This window comes from Convolutriloba macropyga, chromosome 12 (assembly GCF_964194025.1).
Source record: "Convolutriloba macropyga chromosome 12, txConMacr16.3, whole genome shotgun sequence".
NCBI lineage: Eukaryota > Metazoa > Xenacoelomorpha > Acoela > Convolutidae > Convolutriloba > Convolutriloba macropyga.
Window position 1 is genome coordinate 53,434,981 of NC_134479.1, and position 22,598 is coordinate 53,457,578.

Genomic DNA, 22,598 nt, shown 5'->3' on the forward strand with positions numbered 1-22,598 from the left:
TAACCAAAGTTTGAATCAGTGATCAACTTTACAATGCCCTAATTACATTATCAGTTAAGATATTAAGTTTGTGCATTGACAGTCGCAATTTAATCATTTGCGTATGGTACACAGCATCGTATGCTTCAGAAATTTTTAACCAAAAAAGTCAAAACATCTTTTCTTCCAAAATATCTAGGATGTCAGATTAGGTTGGGCTGGTTTTCAATTTAATTGACTGTACCGTCACAGACTTCAATAGAAACGTTCGAAAGCATATATTATAAAGCATTATGTCCATGAGCTTCATCCTCTTTTCTTGGAAGTGAAGGAACTACATCAACTTTGTTGCATCCAAAAATGATCCTAAAAGCAAGCGTTCGAATGTTAAAAGAGCTTGAAAACTTGGCCAACATTACGATACCATAATTACGATAAGTTCTTGCCTTTTTGACCATCATTACTTAACTGTATATCGGAAATTATCCTCATGTAAAAAACAAGATTTCCAATTTTTCCTATAATTCTTTCTAGATATAATAATTTTTTTTTTAAAAAAAGAAATTTTGAAAGTATTTCAATTTTTTTTCTCCATAGTAAAGATTACGCTATCAGTTTGAATGCTATGATCTTAGCATTTAAAACTTTTCTTGATTGGTTACTGCAGTGGGAGAAATTTATGTCAGAATTACGCGTTCTCTGTCATCTGAGCTGCAAATCGCGGTCAATTGATTTCTTCTGAGTCTGGTTCAATGTTCTGTTTGTTCCGATTCTTTTGCGCTAATCCTAAAACATATTGAATTGATATCATTAAAAACAAGCTCAATTAAAAGATCATTCAAGAATTTAATTTGCTGATTTTTGCAATGTTTCACAGTTAGTGGTTTGAAGTTTTGACGCAAAAATGCCAGAAAAATTTTCAGTGATATAAATTAATAAACTGAAAAAAATACTGCTCTTCGCAGATATGCAACCATTTTTTAAAAAAAAAAATCAGGCTATTAGCATTAGAATTATTGAAAATTGACCTACTTTTTGGTGGCAGAGCTCGGACAAGCTGCAATTCCTGTAAAAAGAAATTAAAATTGATAAAAATTTACATTGCACGAGAAATGAGTTTCAATGATAGAAAAAAAATCTTTTTTTTAGGGTCAAATAAAAGGTTTCGGTCAATAAAATAAACTTCCAATATAATAAGTCAAACAGTAAAATGAAGCCGATCCAAATTTACACAATGTATGTATTCCTCGGAAAATTTTTGTTCCGACTGCTTCAAATTTTTTCCATCGAGAGGTGGACAATTAAAAATTAAGACTGGCTGGGAGAGGGCGTTTGGTGGCAAATTACCCAATTTTTGGCTGGTTCACATCTATAACAGAACAGATCCAACTTACCGCCCACGTGAAAAGGGTAGAAGTAAGTGTCTCCTTCACGGGCGACGTCCCCGACTATGAAAGTGAGCCCACTTCTGTAGTCACAGTCGAATTCAACCCACGCTCCTCTCTTTACGTCCTGATGTTTCTTCAAAACAAAAAAAAATATAGCTAGTTTCCTCTAATACGCATAACCATACAAAAGCAGCTGAATGAATTCAGAAAAAATGATTATGGAACATTTTTTTACTTTTAATTTTTTAATTTCTTCCAAAACCTTTATGAATAAGGCTGAGATGCGAAAATTAATAAAATGCCTGTTATTTGCTAAAAATTTTCAATTTTATCATAGAGTTCTCGTGCCCCCCCCCCCTATTTTTTTAAACCCCTACTTACCAATTATGTATGGTAATAAAGCACGATTTTTTACCAAATATTCCAAAAAATGAAAATAGACAATACCGTATTAAAATAATTTTCACGCTGTATTGTCCTGGATATCTTGGTATCTTTCTGGAATTTTACCAGAAAATGCAATAAAATGGTAAGCTTGGCTCTTGTCGCGAACCAAGAAGAAAAGTGCCCGAGAAGTTAACAGAAAATTATCATTTCTACGGGGAAATGGTAAACTGGGGGGGGTGGGGGGGGGGGGGTTATGGTATGAAAAAAAATAATTTGTATTATCAAACTATATCCTGGTTACTAATTTAACTCTCTTTAAATGGTAATCAATTGCTGTTTACTGGTGTGTTTATTTCGGTCATGAAATAGGGGGCTATTTTGACTGTGCTCTTATAATTTTCATCAGAAAAAAAAGAAAATAAAAAGAAGCAAAACTTACGATGTCATCAATTCCAGGATACGTCACTCGAGGGTTGTATGTGACATGATTGATTTCACACGTCTAAAATGACACCAAACCAAAATGAGAACACTATACTTATATAACCAATTTTTTTACCTTTGGAGAAAAACCTATTTGCAGGAAATGTTTACCCATTTTCTGTTCAGACCTTTTTGATCTAAAGTCAGATTAGTTATTCAGATAATAGGCTATGATGAAGTTTTGAGAAAAACTGATGTAATAATTGCGGTGAATAGCGGTGAAAAAAATTTTCCCCAAATTGTTCGCTTCTTTTAGCGATGAATGCGGCAAAAGCGGTGAATTTTTAAATGAGTTTTTAAATTCACAATCTTATCGGCAAAAAATTTTTCACCACTACCAACAGAAAGCGAAAAAACTAGAAGTTTACTGCTAAAGACACCAAATCTTACAAAAATTCACTGCAGAAAGATTTGTCTGGATAAATTTACCTGCAGCTTTTGTAGTTTAGCAAAAATGCAGCTAAATTACCTGCAAAGTATCTGCAAAAATGATAGAGTAATTTATGTACGTTAACCTTTGCAGCAAATGTTAGTTGCAATTTTGCTAAACTGCAAAAGCAGCAGTAAAATTTATCTAGACATTTTTTAGTAAATCACTGGAGGCAATTATATAGAAATTACCTACAAACTCAAACCAAAAATATTAAATTAGGCATGTAGATTTTGACGTAAAACATTTTTTTACTCTTATAAAAATATAAGTAAAAATTCTCAGTAGATGAGTCGAATGTTGCAAATTAAGTCCGAGCAGAAAGCTAGAAAATTTTGGCAGAGTTTGCTATGCCATATCAGCTGCAAAATCCTTGCAGTCGATATATATTTTTTGGCATGATCCTCTCGACTTTTATTTTTTGCCTGCAAGGCTAAAATTGCTTTATCACATAACAAAGTTTGGCAAAATGATGTCAGTGGGCTTCAGTAAAGCACCTTTTCAAGTCATCGAGGAGACTAATGAGTCTACCGTACACTCTAAGACCTGCTGCGCATACCCCTAATATCTCGTGTTCTAGTCCTAGTCGGTATCACAGTTGAATTTGCTGGTAAATTGATGATAAAGTGCTGGTAAACTTACCTAGAATTTGCAGGTACATTGTTCTTTAATTCAAGTCACCTTGAAACTACATGCAAGCAATCTAAATTACAGGCGATTCTAGGTAAATTTGCATGGAATGTACCTAGAAATTGATGTGTTAACCTCCTCGAGTTTTACTTTCAAAAAGCAATCTTCTACCTGCAATTTGTATGTAAAAAATGCAGGTGAAATTACCTAAAAAATTTTGATTCGGGGAGAGTAACGGTGCAATTTTTAGGTACAATGCAAGCAAATTCATATTTAACTGGAGTTGCCGGAAATTTAGATGGCTTGCAGGTAGTTTATAGGTAGGTTGCATTAAAAACAGTTTACTAACAAATTCTAGGTTAGTTCACCTGCATTTTATCATCAATTTACTGCAAATTCATCTGTGATCCTAACTAGAACACCAGATATTAGGGTTTACATAAAAGTGTGGGGATCGCGCAGCAGGTCTTAGCGTGTTCATGAGACTCTTTAGTCTCTTTGATGACTAGAAAGGTTGCATTACTGAGGCCCACTGAAACATTTTGCCAAACTTTGTTATGTGATAAAGCAAATTTAGCCATTCCGTGTACTGGTTCATTGATGTAGGTTGTGGGGGGTTTTTAGCGGTGACATTTTTATCTTCGCCACTTTCACCGTACTCAGCGCTAAAGAAAACGAAATTGAATAAATTGATTGAAAACAAAATGATTCGTGCAACCAATCACCGCATTCAACGCAATTCTTACATTTTTAGCATTTTTTAGTGTTGCCGCCTCAACCCGGGACAAAAAAATGCCTTTCTGGCTACGGATTAATTGTTGAGAAAAATAAAGTAGTTCAAAATTCCCCACATTTTTCTTGATATCATGTTCAATGTGTGTACTCACAACTCCTTTTCGTGATCCGATTGGATGGAAAACTTCCCCGTCCTCCTGGCACCCCTTCCCACCTTCACATCCATGATTGTGAGTGAAATTGAAATGGCCACATGCCATATACTCGTAAGTCCTAATGCAGCAGAAGGGATAAATGCAGAATGTGTACTCTCGACCAATCAGAGACTGAGAAGACTCTATTCTCTTTTATATAGAGCTAGCACAGCTGACTTCAGTCAGTCTATTAGATAACTTCACTTTGCGTATATCTTATTGATTCCGGTAATATATATATATATATATATATATATATATATATATATATATACATACATATATATATATATATATATAAATATATATATATACATATATATATATATATATATATGTATATATATATATATATATATATATATATATATATATATATATATATATATATATATATGTATATATATATAAAAAAAAAACATTGAATTCCAAAATGTTACACACCTAAAAGTGTCAACAAAATGGCAATGTACAAGTTCTAAAATACATAAAACAATAAGAAAATATTTTATTTACAACGTTTGGAATACTAAAAACATAAAAATAAATATATTAGATAATAAGGAAATTAAAAAACAATAAAAGCTTAAAAAAGGTCCCGCAACAGATCTCTGTATTCCAACGCCTTTGGGTCCTTCAGATATTCCTTGAAATAGAATTCTTTCAAAAAACCTTTGATGTTCTTAACATTATCGAGTTTTTGTCTTTGTTCATATGGAACTTCATTGTACAATTTCATGGCTTGCAGCATCAATGATTTATCGAGGAATTCCGAATTACTTTTCACAGCCGGATAAATTTTTCCCGTTCTCGCATTCTGGTTACAATTAGAAGTTTGCAATAAATTGTTGTTACTAAAAGCTGGCAATTGTTTCCTAATATATTTCAAGAAAAAAACCATACATCGATATTTGAGAAGGAATTCAACAGGCATGATTCTGTTTTTTATTTTTAAATCAGTCGAGCGATCATACTTTTTTCTTTTGAAACACACTTTTATTCCCCAATTAAGTTGTTTTTCTAATGTTATCATGAGATTTTTTCTGATACCAACGAGCATAAGAGATGAGTATTGAATGTGACTTAAAACAAGAGCGTTCAATAGTGTTACTCTAGTTTTTATAGGAAAACAGTTCCTTATATCTTTCAAGATTTTGATGCTGCACGCCATTCTGGAGAGTATTCTTTTGATCTCTTCTTTAAAATTTAATTTGTTGTCTAATATTATTCCTAGATATTTTACCGACGAAGTTTCTTCTATGTTCACATTGTTAACATTTAGATAAGACGGAGTTCGTGCTTTTTTTGATGGAGCAAACACGATATATTCTGTCTTCTTATTGTTCATCATTAATTGATGTGATTGGAAGTAATAACATAGTTTTTCAATATTTTTTTCCAAATAACTTCTGGCTATATTTTCATTAGTATGAGAAGAATAGAGGAAAGTGTCATCGGCGTACTGGATTACTTGACAATTGTTATTATCAATAGCTCTATGAAGATCATTCACATAAATGTTGAACAATATTGGTCCTAATACTGTCCCTTGCGGCACTCCTCTGTTAAGTAAAATCCAGTCGGACTCATTTCCCGAGAAAACTACTTTTTGAGTTCTGTCTTTCAAATATGATCTAATCAATTGTGTAGATGTTCCGTCGAATCCTAAACATTTCAATTTTTCTATTAGTATTTCGTGTGAGATTGAGTCAAATGCTTTTGAGAGATCGAGGAATGCTCCACAAACAGTATTCTTTTTATCCATTTCGGTTCGTACATATTCCGTACATTGTAGTATGGCATCTGTTGTGGACACTTTTTTCCTATATCCAAATTGTTTAGGTGACAGCAAGTTATTTGAGATCAAATAGTCATTAATTTGGTTCCTTATAACTTGTTCAAAAATTTTTGCCAATGCGCCGGTTACCGATATTGGACGATAGTTAGTGGGATCTTCTGTGTTTCCTTTTTTATAAAGAGGTGAGACCAAAGCTTTTTTGAGGTCAGTCGGAAAAGAAGACTCAGAAATAAACTCGTTTATCAGAAAACAGAGAGGCTCCGCAAGGACCGATTGGGCATCTTTCAACGCCCATGCGGGAATTTTTGAAGGACCCAAAGGTTTGTTCACATTCAAACATTTTATTAAATCATGGACTTCTTTACAAGTAACATATTTGAAAAAAAATTTATTTGCATTTCACCGTATCAGCTGAGAACAATGTTTCATCAAATTTTTTTCTTTCGCCAAAGTACTCCCCCAAAACTGAAAACTTGAAGTTCAAAAGGTTTGCGATGTCTTTTCCGTTCGTAATAAGCTCACCGAAACTGTTACGCAGAGTATCTATTACAATTCGTTGTTTTTCTTTGTTCCTAACTTCTTGTATAAATTTCCAGCGACTTTTTTCTGTGTTCAGAGAAACAAAGTGTTTTAATAAGGAAGCTTCTTTTTCTGATTTGAAACTTTTTCCAGATATGAATTTATTTCTATTCAGGAAAATTTTCGGTTTATCATTCCTCACAAAACAAGATTTCAATGGTGCATGCACACTTATTGCTTGCTCGACTATGATACAAAATTGGAACATCATTTCGTTAGCATTTTGTGACATCCAGAAAGAACTCCAATCTGAACTCCGAATATATTCCTGGAATTTTTCTTTAGAATAGTTCTTTTTGTCGAAGAAAGTTTTTTTGATTGTCATTTGTTTCATCATCATTTTTTCTTCTAATATAACAAATGTTCCATAGTGATCACTATTCAAGATGCTCTCTGTAACAAAACATTTTTTGAAGTTTTCTGTGATGATATAATCAATCAATGCAGTCTTATTGATACTCTGTCTTGTCCCTATCTTTGTGTTACATGACACCAACCCGTACGGAATAAATAGCGTTTCTAATTTTTGTTTTTCGTTCTTTTGAAAGAAATCAATATTGTAATCGCCCATCAAAATTATTCGTTTGTTCTCAGCTGCAGCACAGTCAATTCCCAGCGCCAGTTCTGACAGAAACATTTCAGAAAGGTGTTTGGTCGGGCAGTACGAGATATTTATCAAATACTTTTTTTTAATGAACTCACATTCTACCCAGATGCTTTCGAAACGCGATTCCGAGATGGTTTTAAGATCTGAACGTTCTTTAGGTTTGAAAGATCTAGGTATATAGAGCAGCAGACCACCTCCACTTGTTTTGTCATGTAATGAAAGATTCCTATCTTTTCTGAAACATTGGAAATTTTCACTGCGTACTTCCCAAAAACGGATATCGTCATTCATTTTGAGCCATGTTTCTGTAAAGCCAAAAATTGTGTTTTTTCCCAAATCATCCATTAATTGCTTTAAGGTGGAGTTCTGACCAACAATACTTCTACAATTGAGGGAGAAAATCTTTACATTATTTTTAAAAGACGCGCCAACTGTTTTAACGCACTCAGCATATTTCAGAACTGGCCCTGGGTTTTCTTCTACATCTCCACATTGGATCATGATAGAAGCCTTAACTATTAAGACAAAACAAATATTTAATACACGGGAAAAAGAAATTGGAATGAAACTAAAAGGCGTTCCCGATATTCTATTGTTTAACACGAATAATGGCACCTCATGAAAACTGTCGTACACCAATTCACTTGAAGATACAGTTCGTGAAGATAAAATGAGTAGAATAATGAGACTGATTCTCATTTTCCATGAAGTGCCTTCCCTAAACATCGAAATATAAAACAAGCAATACATCATCTCGCGTTACTATACGAATTATTAAAAATGATTATTTCCCCTGGTGTAGTAATACGTTTGGTTGAATGGTTTGCGTTGAAAGGAATGAAATTTATTTCTATTGAACGATTGGTTGAAACTGCGATTGTATTGAGCGTTTGCAATTATATTGTTTGATGTGAGAAGAAAGTGTCCTAAAACTGCATTCTTTAAAAAAGGTACTCCCTGCTGGTAATTAAAATGTAAATCATCGTAAAACAGATAGTTGTAGTGGGGTAGTTTCAGCATCATTTGATGAATGGGTAATAATTTCAAATTCATATTACAGAGTTTGCATAAATTTCAAGTTTATTGTTGAAAGCAGATATTCGTTTATTAGCAACAGAGTTATGATTTGATGACTTGATTGGTGGGATCTCCATTAGCACTAGAGATTTGGGTTTAAATTTGTGAGACACTACTTCCACTAATTCAATGTATTCATTGAAAAGGTCGTTCACATCACGATGTTTTTGTTTTAAAATCGAATTGGTTCCATCTTGCAAAACAACAGTTTTAAGTTCTTTCTCGGGATATTTTTCTAGAACAGCTATCTTTTCTTTTGTTGTTGAACCTCTATATGCGTGAATGCAGATGTCTTGCGGTATTGAATGATCATTGACCAGATTCTTAACCAAACTACTTCCAAGTAATAAATTCTCCGTGTTTTCTGGAATATTAAAAGTTGGAAACGTTCTAACCTTGTATTCGTTATTTAAATTATGTGGTACTTCCTGATCTTTTTTGTATATTGCCTGATCACCGTCTTGTCTCCTTTCTTTGATGTAAGTGCTGCATTGTATAACAAAATTCTTTATAAGGTCATCTTGTTGAACTTTTTTGAAAAGGTCAACATAAATTTGATAAAGTTCGCATTTAGAGAGTTTTTCGAAGGATTGGAATGATAGCATTGCGGTAGAAATGTACAATTTGTTTATTTACAGATGGAACAATATTAACAATAAGGGTATAATTCGTAAAAGCAAGCGAAATAATGTATCTAATCTAAGCAAAAATCTTCTCATTAAAACATGGAGGTTAAAAGAGCAATTCGAGTTAAAACGTAGAAGCAACTGTACAGCAATTTTTTTTATATATATATATATATATATATATATATATATATATATATGCGTGTATATATATATATATATATATATATATATATATGTTGATTCAAATTCTCTCCAATTTTGCTCAATTTCAGAGCCAGGAGGCCCAATATTTTGTGGTTATTTCATACAGTCACACAATGATTTTTGTTTTTTGGCTATTTTACGCCAACTCGCCTGCTGGTCGGTCTTTTACAAATAAATCAAAGGCAACTTTTACAGACCAAAACCAATCTCGCAACTGAAAGATATCTGGAAATGCCCATATAGATTCGTTAAAAGACAGCTAACCACGCTAGCAATTATTTAAAGCTGATTCAGCAAAAAAAGTCGCCTACGGGGGTCGCCGTATTGGTATATTTTGTAACTGTGAAAATTTTGTTTTTTGTCGCTAAACTTTTCAAAATTTGGATCTTTTTCTTCCCCACCAGCTTAGTGGACGCATATTATTTGCACCCCACAGATGCACCTGCCATATTTTTACATAATGATTTACTATGTAATGGTGCGTGCTCTGTAACTGGGGGGCGCGTAACTGGGGGGAGGGGGCACAAACGGAAACGATCCCAAAAATTTAACTTCTTAAAAATTGATATATTATCACAGGTATTGACCTGTTGACTTTTAAAAAAGGAAACTTTACCATTTTTTTCTGTGTTATTACAGTGTTATAAAGTTTCACAAATAAAACATGACTTTTTGAATTTTGTGTTAAATCGTTCTTATTTCCCTCATTTTCTCTCAAAAACAATTCAGTCTTGTCTGCATAACTAAAAAAACTTACTGTGCTATCATAATAATAAATTATTATTACAGTTTCGAGGTACAAAATTGGACAGAAAAGTTTTACTGGTAATATTTTTCAGGCAAAAATTATCTAAAAAATGAATGTATCGAAATTTATGATTATTTTTAAACGTTTGTACTGCCTTTTCTCCAGAAAAATCAGCATGTTATGCAATCTGTTACCTTCTTGCTTATTGTTCAATGGTTTGTCATTACCTTTTTTGAGTACAAAAAAGCTGCAAAAGGATTGAAAAAGAAAACATGAAGTTTTCGAAATGCTTGCCAAATATCGTCATCGTTTCATCTTTTTGCACAAAGTGATCGATTTAACGCAGTAAAATAATGCTGGTAGTTTGTGAGCCATCCAAAACAAACATTTCTGATGCTTTTCACGCCTAAAATATCTCAAATTGCAAAATTTTAATCCGCAAAAACGTCGCAGTTTTTGGCTTCAGCTTAATAAAGCTGTTTTGATTGCGGACTGCAACAACAGTGTGTCGTATTTGCAGTTCTTAAAGCATGCCTCGTCATTGATATGTTGCTCTATCTAAACACTCGGTTCACATTAACAAATTAAAAATATTCCCCAGATGGCGGAGTAGGGGCCCTGGTGGGATAGAGGCCCCGCCGGAAAATATATCTATAACTAAGGATCCAGGGTGAAAAAACTCTTACAAACACGGAACTGAACTGGTAACTTTTGATGAGACTTTGCATGCGGCCCTGAAATGGTGAAAGATTGAAAAATCCCTTAGTCAACATCTCTCAAATCTGCTTGTGAGAAGAGATTTTGCAATTCGGGTTGTCAAAATGCAACTTTTTGAGAAAATTTTTTCGAAAGTTTTCCAAACTTTCAATAGTGCAGTTCAATCAAGCACAAGTAGGGATGATATAGCGCAAATAAATGTCAGAAGTTAAAATTTATCAAAAAGTTGTAATTTTGGGACATTATTTTTGGAGACTTTTGATGTTTTCTTAACAATGGTTGACTTTTGACCTTTGTTGCGCATAATTAAAGTTGTCTGTCGTAAAAAAATAAGGGCGGCTCTAAAAGTGCGGTTTTGTTATTGGAACACACTTAACGTCAATTGTGATTTTTAACAAATTTCATGGTTGGGGGACACAGAGGCCCTGTTCTAAAAGAATTTGGATCTTTTCCGTTTGTGCCCCCCAGTACGTTATGCTCCCCCCAGTTACAGAGCACGTGCCATTACATAGTAAATCATTATGTGAAAATATGGCACGTGCGTCTGGGGGTGCAAATAATATGCGCCCACTAAGCTGGGGGGGGGCACAAACGGAAAAGATCCAAGAATTTATTGCTAACCTAATTGAACCAACGATGATGAACCAATTTTCAAGAATTTATTTTACCTTTTTTCGGAAGTTTGAGGAAAACACGCTTGAGTCTAAAAGAAACTGAACTATCGAAAAAATTGATTTTGATGCCAAAATTGTAATATTCGGGCGTAAGAAACTACTGGGTGAGGTTTTTCCCCATAATTTTGGGAAATGAAAGACATTTTTTGAAATTAAAAAAAAAACGTTGATTTCTTCGATATAGAACGAAACCGTGACTCGCTTGGGGGCTGGTAAAAGACAGTCCCTACACTGTACTCAACAACAAATTAGGCATTGTCTCCTACAATTCTTTATATGGCAAAAAATATATTTTTATAATTTTTATACCCTATACTCAACTGTTTTCAAAGAGCGTTTAAAATTAAACAAGTCAACAAGCACAAGTATGCTGAAGGAACTACGATGAGCGGCTAACACCTGAGGAGTTTGACCACTTGCGGAAAGGGGAAAATCTTAATTGCTGTAGATTTAAAAGCTATAAAATGATGACGCAACGAAAACAGTTTATAATATAGTCATGTGGTCTTCTTTTTTTTTTCAATTTTTGCTTGACCAAGAATTTTTTAAGAAATTTGAATTTTCGCCCTCAGAATGGGTTAAACAGCAAATGCTCGGAGGTCATTAGGATCTCTTAGAGCCTTACGCCAAATAATAAGTCTCTAAGAATGCATTTTCACAAAATGGTTTGAGGTGACAGATCCATGGTGCAAAGAGCGGTTAATAATCTTGCAATTGTCAACCCCCAGTCACCCCGCCATTCGCCCGCCACCCCCACCCTACCCCTCACACGCAACACACCCCCGTCTTCCTATACGCTCCCCCCATCCAATCACTGGACCCCCTTATCCCAACCCCCTCCCACAATGCCAGCATCTGTGAGCCGCAGCTGGGTACTACCAAAGCCAGCTGATCTCAGGGTGTTTGAAAGCACTTTTGTTATGTTTTATGACGTTAGTCGGTTATGTCTCATGGATCTAATAGTAATGTGTATATGGCTAGCCCCCAAACTTGGAGAAAAATTTGAAAATTTTTAATATTTTTTATATCACTTTTTTCTCCAGGTTCGGGGGCTAGTCATATACACATGACTTCTATTATATGCTATTTGCATGGTCTCAGCTATTTGTAATCCCCGTTGATTGTCAAAAACGCAATAATGAAGCTCCCAATAATAAGAGATTGTTTTTTCATACAGCAAGTACTCTTCTAATTTCTTTTAAAATCCTGTTTGAGGCTTCACTTATATCATTCAAGAAAAAATTAATGGTACTAACTAAGAAGCTTAAATCTTCTGCATCTAGCAAAAGCTAGTGATGTTATGTAATACTGAAGCAAATTAAGGCGGCAAATTTTTTTCAAGATCCTGAGAAAAATCGTTATCTTAATTTTTCATTTCAACATGCAGGTATTTGTCAATAAGACGAACAGTAACATATAAGTTGGAGAAAAAAATTCCATTTATCCTTTCCGAAAAATAATATTAACTGTTTGGTTTTTCCAGATCGTTTTTCATTTTGATCTAGATCAACATGAAGCTCCAGTAAACGATTTGGAAAAACCAAACAGTTATTATTACTTTTCAGAAAGGTTAAAAGGAAACTTTGCTCTCCATCACTTAGGTCACTGTTCGTTTTGTTAACCAGATACTTGCATGTTGAAGTGAAAAAAAAAGAAGAAAAGGATTTTTCTGAGAATCAGTAATCACCGCTTGAAAAAATGGTTCAAACCACATGTCTAGTCACGCAGAGTTTTCTATCTCCTGTACTCAAAATTGCTGTTGACTTCAAAGACTTTAACTTGTCATTAAATATTCGAAACAGCAGCTGTCAATCGAGAAAGCCAAACAAAAAAAAGTACAATTGACGTATTTTTTTCTCATACAAAATAAATTTATATTCTTTCCTCAATACATCAACATATATTTGGAATTTAATTCTTCAAAATTTTCGATATAATCAATAATTCATCCCCCCTTACTCAAGGTTCTTTTTGAATATCAGTGAAAAAGTTCCGGTTTTTATATCCCCCGTAAAAATTACTTACAGGAAAAAAACCACTAGCAGTTCAGGAAGGTACGTTATGTCAGACTCCTCAACTTGTTTAACACAGCAGATAAGTGAACTTACTAATAACAATGACATATCTCGTTTCCTGATTTCAGTTCGGACTTTCTTTTTTTCTCCCGAGAGAAAAGATAACCTGTATAAAGTCTCCATCTTGGAGCACAATTTGGTCAGGTCCAAGGTGAGGTACTTGCAATGGGGTTCAAATTACGATGAATGGGTGTGCTCGAAATCAATTTGGGCGTATTCAAAATTCACTGAACTTTTGTCAACAGTGAAAAAGATTCCGAAAGATCTATTTGCCCGCATAGACGAGTTGGTTCACACTGGGATACTGCAACACTGGGAAGTGGTTCGCCAGGCCCCAGTGACAATCCAAGCGAGTTACCAGATATGAAAACTATTTGCAGTAAACATATTCCAACGATCCGCTATATATCCCCGTGAAGTTTCGTGTGCCATGGTCCGGGATTATTACGTCAATCATAGAGGACTGCATCTCAAATGTTGACGGTGATTATAACTGGAAGAGTTTTTTCACAGATAGGAACGTGTTTCTGACACAAGGGATAAAAAACAGAAGCAGCTGCAAGAAAACTCAATGATAAATAGATTTTTCGATAGAGATTGGGTGAGTAGCGGCTTCAAAGAAGCAAGCAAAAACAAAAACAACAGCACAATGGAAGCAGTTGCCTTCCGAGCGAGAACACTTTGTCTTGAAGGATAGTTTGCTTTTCAACTGCGAATACTTTCAATTCAGTGAAGCAAAGGTCCTTTTGCAGCTTCAGTGTTTTTTCGAGTTTCACAGCAGCTGGGAAGTCCAAAAGATACCCAGAGCATCTTCTATACGCAATCAATTGTTCAATTTCCAATCAATATATGCGAACAATGAGCTCCCTAACAAAATTAGTGATATTGGCCAGCAGAGGCCAACTCCCAAACTTCGCGACTCCAGTTTTTTGTAGTGCTACATTAACAGCATTGAAAAATACGAAAACCGGTATTAGAACTATTGATTTGGTCGAAGTTACTCGTCGGCGTCGTGTTGCCAAGTGCATAAGAAAACAAGCAGCCATCGAGGCGGTTGAGTTGTTTGGTGCAAAGCAGTTGGGAGGTGCTGTCAGGGGAGGTGCCGAGAGCACAGTGCATGCCAGAAAAATAACCTTCGAAAGCATGAATAGAACCAAAAGTGGGGTATACTTCAAATTAATTTCAGAAACGCTTTTAATTAGGTGAAGCGCAGTCATCTCGGCTAAACAAAATTTTGCATGCCTAGTATAATGTCATTCGCACCCTTTTGTTACTCGAAGCATATTGATTTGTTCTTCAATAGCTGAATTGTTGACAGTCAGTCAGGAGTGCAACAATGTGATCCACTGGGTCCACTTTTGTTTTCACTGACCATCTTATTGACGAAAGTGAAGGCAAATTACCAAACCTCTCGCAACATTGCTAGCATCTCGATGATGGAACTATTGCAGGAGCCGAGATCGAACTTTGTAAAGCGTTAGAGATTCTCTCGGAATCAGAAGAAAAGTTAAGTTTATATCTCAGGAAGGATAAGTGCAAGCTATGGTCAATCGAAAGCATGACAAAAGTTGACAGTTTGATCAAAGGGGACTGCGTAGATGGAATTGAAATTTTAGGATCTGCTATAGGACCAGATGCTTTTGTTTCCTCTTCTTTACTCAAACGCGCTAAAAATTAGAGGAACTTAGAGACAATTTAGCTTTTGTAGACGATCTTCAATGTGCTGTTGGTATTTTACGTTTTTGCCTTGTTGCTCCCAAAACAAATCTACTATTTGTGATGCAATTCTCTTTCGGACCAAAGAAACCTACGAAAAATTGATTCGAATCAGCAGGCAACCTTTGAAAGAATTCTTGAAGTTTTGATGTCAGACACTTTATGGGAACGAGCATGCCTTCCAATCATTAAAACCGGTGTAGGAATAAAACGATCAGCAGATCAAAATCAGGCTGCATACGTTTTTCATTCTTCTGTTCTTTCAGAGAAAATAACAGGCCATAATCCAACCGAAGACCTCTCATCTGCTAAAACTATTGAAGACTTGAGCCAAATTGCGACCACATATCCCCCTTAAAAGTTAAAAGTCAGGAAGAACTTGATAACTCGGCCTTCGACAACTTGTTAGGAAAACAGAGTTCCATAAAAGAAAAATTTTGTTTGCAATCTCTTTCTCTACCGCAATCTGGTGCCTGGGAATCCGCAGCCCCCATTCCAGCTCTGGGACTGCAACTATCTTCTAATGATTTCCGTGTTGCACTCAGATACCGACTGGGTGTAAAATTGTACGCGAATGAGAGAAATTGTCCTTTTTGAAAACCTGGGAATCTAGATGTAATGGGCAACCATGCCATGTCATGCAATTGTCGGGTTGATATGATCTTTTGTCATAATCGTATACAAGACAAAATTATATCACCTTGCTCGGGAGCTCTTTTGTCTCCCGTCTGTGAACAGAAATGTTTACTACGCAACAATAACTCCAGACCGGGCGATATTTTCTTGCCTGTAAAGAATGCCGGTCAACCAGCAGCCTTAGACATAACCGTCACTTCTCCCTTGCACTCAAGCCTCATTATAAATGCTTCGGAGAGCATTGGTTTCGCACTGTCAGCTGCTGAGGACATGAAGCAGGAACAGTACGCCCAGAATTGTAGTGATGTCGGAATTCAATTCAGGAATCGCTAATCTGTCTGATAACAGAAGTTTGCAGCCGGCGGCGTTGGCGGTAGCCTTCTGTAGGTTATCTCAATCAGTCTCTTTTACAGCAATTGGGTCTGCAATCATGCTCCTTGCAAGGGATGCGAGATTATAGACACATATGAAACGGTAGCAAATCTTTAAATCCTTGTTCCAGAAGTTAAGAGGCGGGTTGGTCACCAATGAGCATGGACAATCTATACTGATAATTTTTTTGACTCATCCAATGAGTGGGGAGCTCCAAATTTAATTCTTCAACATACGAGTTGTAACTCAGTGGCGGAGGAAATGTGATTGCCCTGAACAGGAAGTTTTACCTCATACAATTTTTTCAAGAGGGAAGCGGGTGTGGTTGCATTGGTGATTCGAGTTGAACTCGTGATAATAACAATGATCGTTTATGAAACAAGGTTTTCTAATTGTAAATTTTAATTTTTTCGAAACTTAAACCTAATATTTACATAACTGAAAAAAAGTTATCCTGGGAATATCACTTTGAGTACAAAATTTCGAATCTATTCTGTTTCACCCCCCCCCCCGCTCCCGCTTAACATGCATATAAATTTTACGCCCCAGTTGCACGTTCTATTTTTAACACAGTAACATGCTATATAACAACATATAATTTATAACTGGGGGCGTAAAGAAACAATGAGGGAGGGGGGCAAAACAGAACAGATCGCAAATTTCATCAATCTTAAAAGCTAACCTGCCATCATAAGACGATTGGCTCGTGATCGGAGACGTGAAGGGCAAAAGGTCAATGGCCAGACTACCTGTGCTTGTCTCTATCGTAAGGAGACACTTGCCCTCGTCTATTTCACAAGTGGTCTTATCAGCTCCTTCAGCGACCACAGAGGTCAAGAAGACGAAGAGAATAAGAGAAGATGTTATCGAGATCATGATTGGTTGTTTTCGACTTTGTTTTATATGAAAAGAACTGGTTTCTTCTGGAAAAACCGACGAAAGTTTTCAGAGACTTCGCCATTGATAAGAAATGCGAAAAAAAAACAGACACAAAACTTCTACTACCGATGAAACTAAAGTTCTGCTATTGGAAAAATGTATTTGAAAGGGTAAATTTATTTTTGATTTGATTACACCGCAGCACCCACCCCCCCCCCCCTCGACATAACAATATATGACTAATAGGCTACTGATAAAGAGTATTGGTACTGACTTTGTTTTTTTTTACTGTTTTTCGCTTCCTCGAAACCGCCTCCCCCCCCCCCCCCACCCAAAAAAAAAACAAAAAAATGGTTTCAACATATCGTTTTACCCCTTTGTAATCGGATTTTTTTAGTAATTTATAGCTAATGGCGATATCCATGAAATATAAAAAGAAAAATTAAGAAGAAACCAGTACTATTTTGAGCTGTTCGAAGACCTGTCTAATCTAAAACTAGAAAGAAAACAATTGGAATTCAAACAAACAAACAAACTTCAAATTATAATCTCCAGAAACTATTTATCGAATCATAAATTATTTGTGTTCAACTTTCTTGAATTTGAGTAACTGCGTCATTGTTGGTATTTATATCGAAAAGTAGGTTTAAATGTCGCAAAATAGAGATATTTAATGACAAACTGATTTAACTAATTGAAGGCGAATTCAACTTAATGCGTCAAGAATTAAAAGTCCGCAATTTGCAATTAAAAATTTGAAGAATTCCAACAATAAATGTTTCCAAAATCAACAAATCTAAGAATCCTCATTTCTAACAATACTCTTATGCGTAAAAACGATCAAAAATGTGACGAAAGCATTGCTCTACGATGTAAATAAATTACTCAGGGCAAGGAGCGCGACCCAAGCCAGCCCTGATCAGACCGACTTGGGCGCGCAGGGGTGGGGGGTTTGTAAACCGCCACTACTCCACAGAGTCTGGCAGCCTTATCTACTGTCTGGACAGTCCGACCAGGACCCCATATAGATTCTGCACGGTGGGATCAGCGCACTACCTATGGTCTGGATAGTCTGATCAAAGCTGAATCTAGGGTCTGGATGGCTGCGTGGTATGTTCTGGAGAGTCTAAACAGAGCGCTTTCCAGAGTCTGTATGGTCTGATCAGAAGACTTCTCAGAGTCTGGCAAGTCTGCGCAGAACCAAGAGGTACAACCGAAAAAAACGGCCCCTCCCCCGAAAAAAGAAGAGATAGTTGACACCAAGGGGAGTGTTTTTTGATGAGCAGATCCCAATTTTACTTGATTAACATCAAACACTACCAAGATTAAGTTTTGGTAATTGCTGTTGAGATGAAATTTTTTCAGTGTTCAAAATAAGTACACACTAAATAAAGTCCAGGTAATATTTACCTTAAAAAACACCTTAAATTAACCTGAAACGTTCAGGTAGTTTTCCCTTATCTGACATTACCTTATTTATCTCAACTTTACCTGAAAATTACTTGAAAAACTAAGGGGGTACCACCTGAACTTTTACCTGAGCATACCTTAAATTTACTTAAAAACACACTTGAAAAGTTAAAGAAACATTACCTAAACTTACCTGAAAAACTTAAAATTATCTGAAAACTTAACTTACCTGAAAATTACCTTAAAAATTTTGATTAAAAAATACCTGAAATAATACCTGAAATATCTTAATTTTTAAGGTAATTTTTCTGCGTTTTTTAGACATTTGGACCTGCTTAACAAATTACTACCCATTTGCTTGTATGGTTTTTAGGATCCATTTTATTTTATATATGACTTGAGTTTGTAAAACGACTTAATTCATGAAGAAAAAGTTGTATAAAACATTATTTATTAAAACTTGGAAGGCCCTAGAGGCTTTTTTTGACATCTTAGGGTATTCACCATCATAATTACATTTATAGTACACAGAAAGAAACCTTAAAATGGGTAGTAATTTTTAAGCAGGAAAAATAAAGATTTGTTTTTCTTTTAGGTGATCCAATTAAACTGCTTCTTAACCAATTTTTAGCTGATGGCAAACTTCTTGAAGATCTTAAAAAAGCTGTTGTTACTCCGATTTTTCAGAAAAAGAGAGAAAACTTTTTGCCTGAGAATTACAGACCAATGTCAATTATAAGCTCACTAACAAAATTTTTTGAGCGTTTGCTTCGTGAGCAAACCTTAGAATATCTTGAAAAGTTTACGCTGCATTCCAATACTCAATTTGGTTTTCCTAACAAAGTCTCAACGATTGATGCCCTCATTTAGTGTACTGAAACTATAAAGTAACACATAAAAAAAAAATTTTACTGCAGCTCTACTAGAACTGTCTAATGCTTTCGATTTGATAAATCACCAGATCCTTCTTCGTAAACTGCATGAATTAGGATTTTTCAAAAATGCCTTCAATCTAATAGAAAGTTATTTTTTTGAAAAATTCAATACGCCGATGATACTATCATTCCTACATACAATACGGACCTAAAATTAGCAACATATAATCTTGAACAATCCTAAAGAGAGATATCTCAACATTACGAAAAACACCGTCTAATGCTCAATGACTCAATCTTTGAATTTATTACATTCTCAAAAAAATCAAAACTAGAAGAAACCAAAAGAAACCACCTATTGATTGGTAATTACAAAACACCAAACGTCAATAGCATGAAACACCTCGTTATATATCTTGAGTGCACATTAAATTTACAAGAAAAATTAAAACACGTTTTACGCAAAATGGCTACATTGTTAAAAAAACAGTAAAACGTATATCACGCCCGTTCCCTGAGCAGACAAGAATACTGCTTCTGAACGCCTTAGTGATAAGTCATTTACACTACTCAGGACTTTTACTGGCCAGCTCAAAAAACACCTGCTTCATTACTCTGGAGAAAAAATTAAGCTGGGCTGTAAAAACTTGCTTCAATCGCAAAAAATACGACATTTCTTTTGATCTAAAATAGAACTATCAAGTTCTGCCAAAGAAAACTTCTTGGAATACAGAGTTAATTATTCATAAATTATTTTATGTAACTTATCAGTAACCAGCTTCCGATTTTTTGAAAAACTACACTTACCGACATCAAATCAACGCTACAGCCAGCGAACCAAAAAATACTGCTTCATTCACAAATTAAACTCATCTGCACTAGAAAGCCCAACCAAATCCTGAATACTCAATACAAATCCTGAACTGAACCCAACACAAATCCTGAATATCGACTCGACCCTTCATAATAAATTTCTGAACGTGAGTTCTTTTTTAAACACATACGAAATGGATGCAAGACCAATAATTCTAAAGGAAAGTCTTAATTTTTTTTCATTTGTTTAAACAAAACTCGAATAAAGCTTCGTACGGCAAAGCATCAAGGAAACGTTTTATGTTTTCATAGTACCACTGTCTTAATTTAAACCGTAATATATTTATTTTATTTCATTTATAGTCTGACCTACACTGACCATTTAGTTGTTTGCTGTTAATAACTTAATGGGAATGTAATGTATGTGTGTGTGTTTTTCAAACAATCATTTGTTACTTTTCCTCGAAACTAGTTTTTCAAAAACCTTTTCTACGGTAAAGTAGGTACAAATGTTTTTTTGAACTGAGATGTTCTGGCAATGGTTGAACCCATATTCAAAAAAGGTCTCTGTATGAATCAGTCTTTTAAAATGCAAATTTTGTCTAAAATTATTGGACGCCTGTCTAGCAAGATCTTGTAAATTTTTTGCAAGATAAGCATCACTTGCAAGAATCTTCAAGATCTTGCTAGAAAGCGTCTGAGTTCGTTTGGATCAACAGTTTTTACTACTCGAAGAGTAGTATTGGATGCGTGTCCGTGTTCGTTTTTGTTAAGCAAGCCTTACAACTATTTTGGTAATTGTGCTGCAGAACGTTACAAAAAAATTAAAGTAATTTTAGATATTTTTATCTTAACAAAGTTAACGTAAATTTTTACCTTAATCTCAAGTTAGGGTAAAAATGAGGTTAGTTTTCACCTGAACCTTATATAGTGTATATTTTATACTGAAGAATCATATACATAAAATGACATTTTTTCTAAGAATAATAAATTATATCAATATTTACTGCAACTTCAACAGTTAAAATTGTCAGTCGGGGTACATTGCTGGCACATTGCTGGGACACGGAACCACATTGCTGAGGCAAAAACCTTAAGGGGAGGGTTAGTAACCCAAGGTGTAGATGTGATCCGTAACCTCCACGTGGTGCCCCCGGGTAACTACCGCAAGCTCAGTTGGTGGAAGTTATCTAAGCGGATATTCTGAGGATTATGCCCCAAGCAAGCCACCCCGGACTCAAAACAAATCTGCTGTGAACTCCTGTTAGACCGATACTCATCAGCGCAGGCAAGAGCCTTATATGAAGTAGTTTAGGCAGAGATTGGAATAGTGCCCTATTGTTAGTTAAACAGTGGTAGTTGGCGGGACCCTGTGAGCAGAAGTGGCTCTTGTAGTCATGGCTCGCCGACTACAACTGTTAGAAACGTCTCTAATAAGCAAAAGATGGTCAAAGATAACTGATTCGAACGTCAACAAAGTAACGAAAGTGAAATTGAGACTAGTAGATAAAGTTTGTTCATTTAGAGCGAATCGGCTAGACTCCAATTAAAGTCTCTTGCAAACTCTAATCGGCCAGAACTCCTTGTTAGTAGGTAACGAACACGGGGTCAGCATGGTTAAGATGTGAGGGAGCTTGGGATTACTGCTACACAGTATTCATTGAAAGTTGATGAGTACTGGAAGAGAAAACTGTGTGTGATTCCTGCGCACAGCTAGTATCTGAAATGAAAATCTTCTAATAGGAAATACTGTGTAAGGTCCAGAAAAAACAGATGTAGTGGTAGTCACAGAAATAACATCACAGAGTAGTGTGGCAACTGTGATCGCAGAGGTAAAAAGATAAAAAGTGACTACACTACATGTTTGGTCTAGACAACACATGCTCTGCTATGTCCCGAAAGATGGTTTTAAGGAGACTCAATTCCTCAAAGAGTTAGACCCCAGATTGTCTTCCCACCGATGCTCTGGTAGTGCGCGACCGAAGCGGGTTTGGCACCCTCAATGCGCGGTTGAAGACTGATTGATCAGAATGTTGGTCTGGATGGTCTCATCAGAGCTGGCTGGGGTCGCGAAACTCGTCCTGGAGAGCAACATTTCTTGAAAAACGGGAGGGAGGTATTAACCGGGGGGGGGGGGGGGGATTTCATCTTCATTTGCTGTCTCAAAAGTTTGAAGAGCTACCTTTTTAAATTTTTCACTAGGTAAATCACTTCTGCATATTTTAAGCTCTCAAAAAAGAGAAGTAAATTTGTTTTTATTAGCAATCTTCCCTTCACTCTATTTTATGTTCTCGAGGCTTCCACTGGCTAATCAAATTTAAGTTGAATAATTGACTTGTCTATTTTTCACATTTAACTGGTTATTTTCCCTGAGTCATCGTTTAGCAAATGCATTGCACATGTGCCGAAACTGTGGATGCGAATGTATTTGAAGTAATTTGCATATGTGTACGTTTGTGTTTCGGTTTGTGTGTGTGTATGTGGTCCCGTGTTGAATTTCCTTTGATTTCATTCAAGGATCATATATAATTTCATACTGACCAAACTCGATTTCTTAGTACGA

The 22,598-nt window shown here is 35.5% G+C and overlaps 1 protein-coding gene across 3 annotated transcripts; it reads right to left on the reverse strand.

Moving 5' to 3' along the window:
• Positions 1 to 540: 540 nt before the first annotated feature.
• On the reverse strand, positions 541 to 17,543 carry LOC142350637 (uncharacterized). 3 transcript variants are annotated; one of them, XM_075402541.1, is made up of 7 exons: positions 17,398 to 17,543; positions 16,741 to 16,950; positions 4,185 to 4,305; positions 2,194 to 2,256; positions 1,374 to 1,500; positions 1,012 to 1,045; positions 541 to 765 (listed from the first exon to the last, which is right to left on the reverse strand). In XM_075402541.1, the coding sequence occupies exons 2-7, from the start codon at positions 16,932 to 16,934 to the stop codon at positions 729 to 731; spliced, it is 576 nt and encodes a 191-aa protein (XP_075258656.1). In that variant the 5' UTR covers positions 16,935 to 16,950; positions 17,398 to 17,543; the 3' UTR covers positions 541 to 728. The 3 variants fall into 3 exon arrangements, with proteins under 3 accessions (XP_075258656.1, XP_075258658.1, XP_075258657.1); XM_075402543.1 differs by having other exon boundaries at positions 16,741 to 16,959; positions 17,398 to 17,504; XM_075402542.1 differs by having other exon boundaries at positions 16,741 to 16,971; positions 17,398 to 17,483.
• Between the last annotated feature and the right edge of the window lie 5,055 nt (positions 17,544 to 22,598).

Excerpts from the sequence above, each read along its gene's own strand:
- LOC142350637 (XM_075402541.1), bottom strand. The coding sequence starts at position 16,934 with ATGATCTCGATAACATCTTCTCTTATTCTCTTCGTCTTCTTGACCTCT. Across the intron at positions 1,501-2,193 it reads ATCCTGGAATTGATGACATC|AAACATCAGGACGTAAAGAG; the intron begins GTAAGTTTTGCT and ends TTTGTTTTGAAG. Across the intron at positions 766-1,011 it reads CCGAGCTCTGCCACCAAAAA|GATTAGCGCAAAAGAATCGG; the intron begins GTAGGTCAATTT and ends AATATGTTTTAG.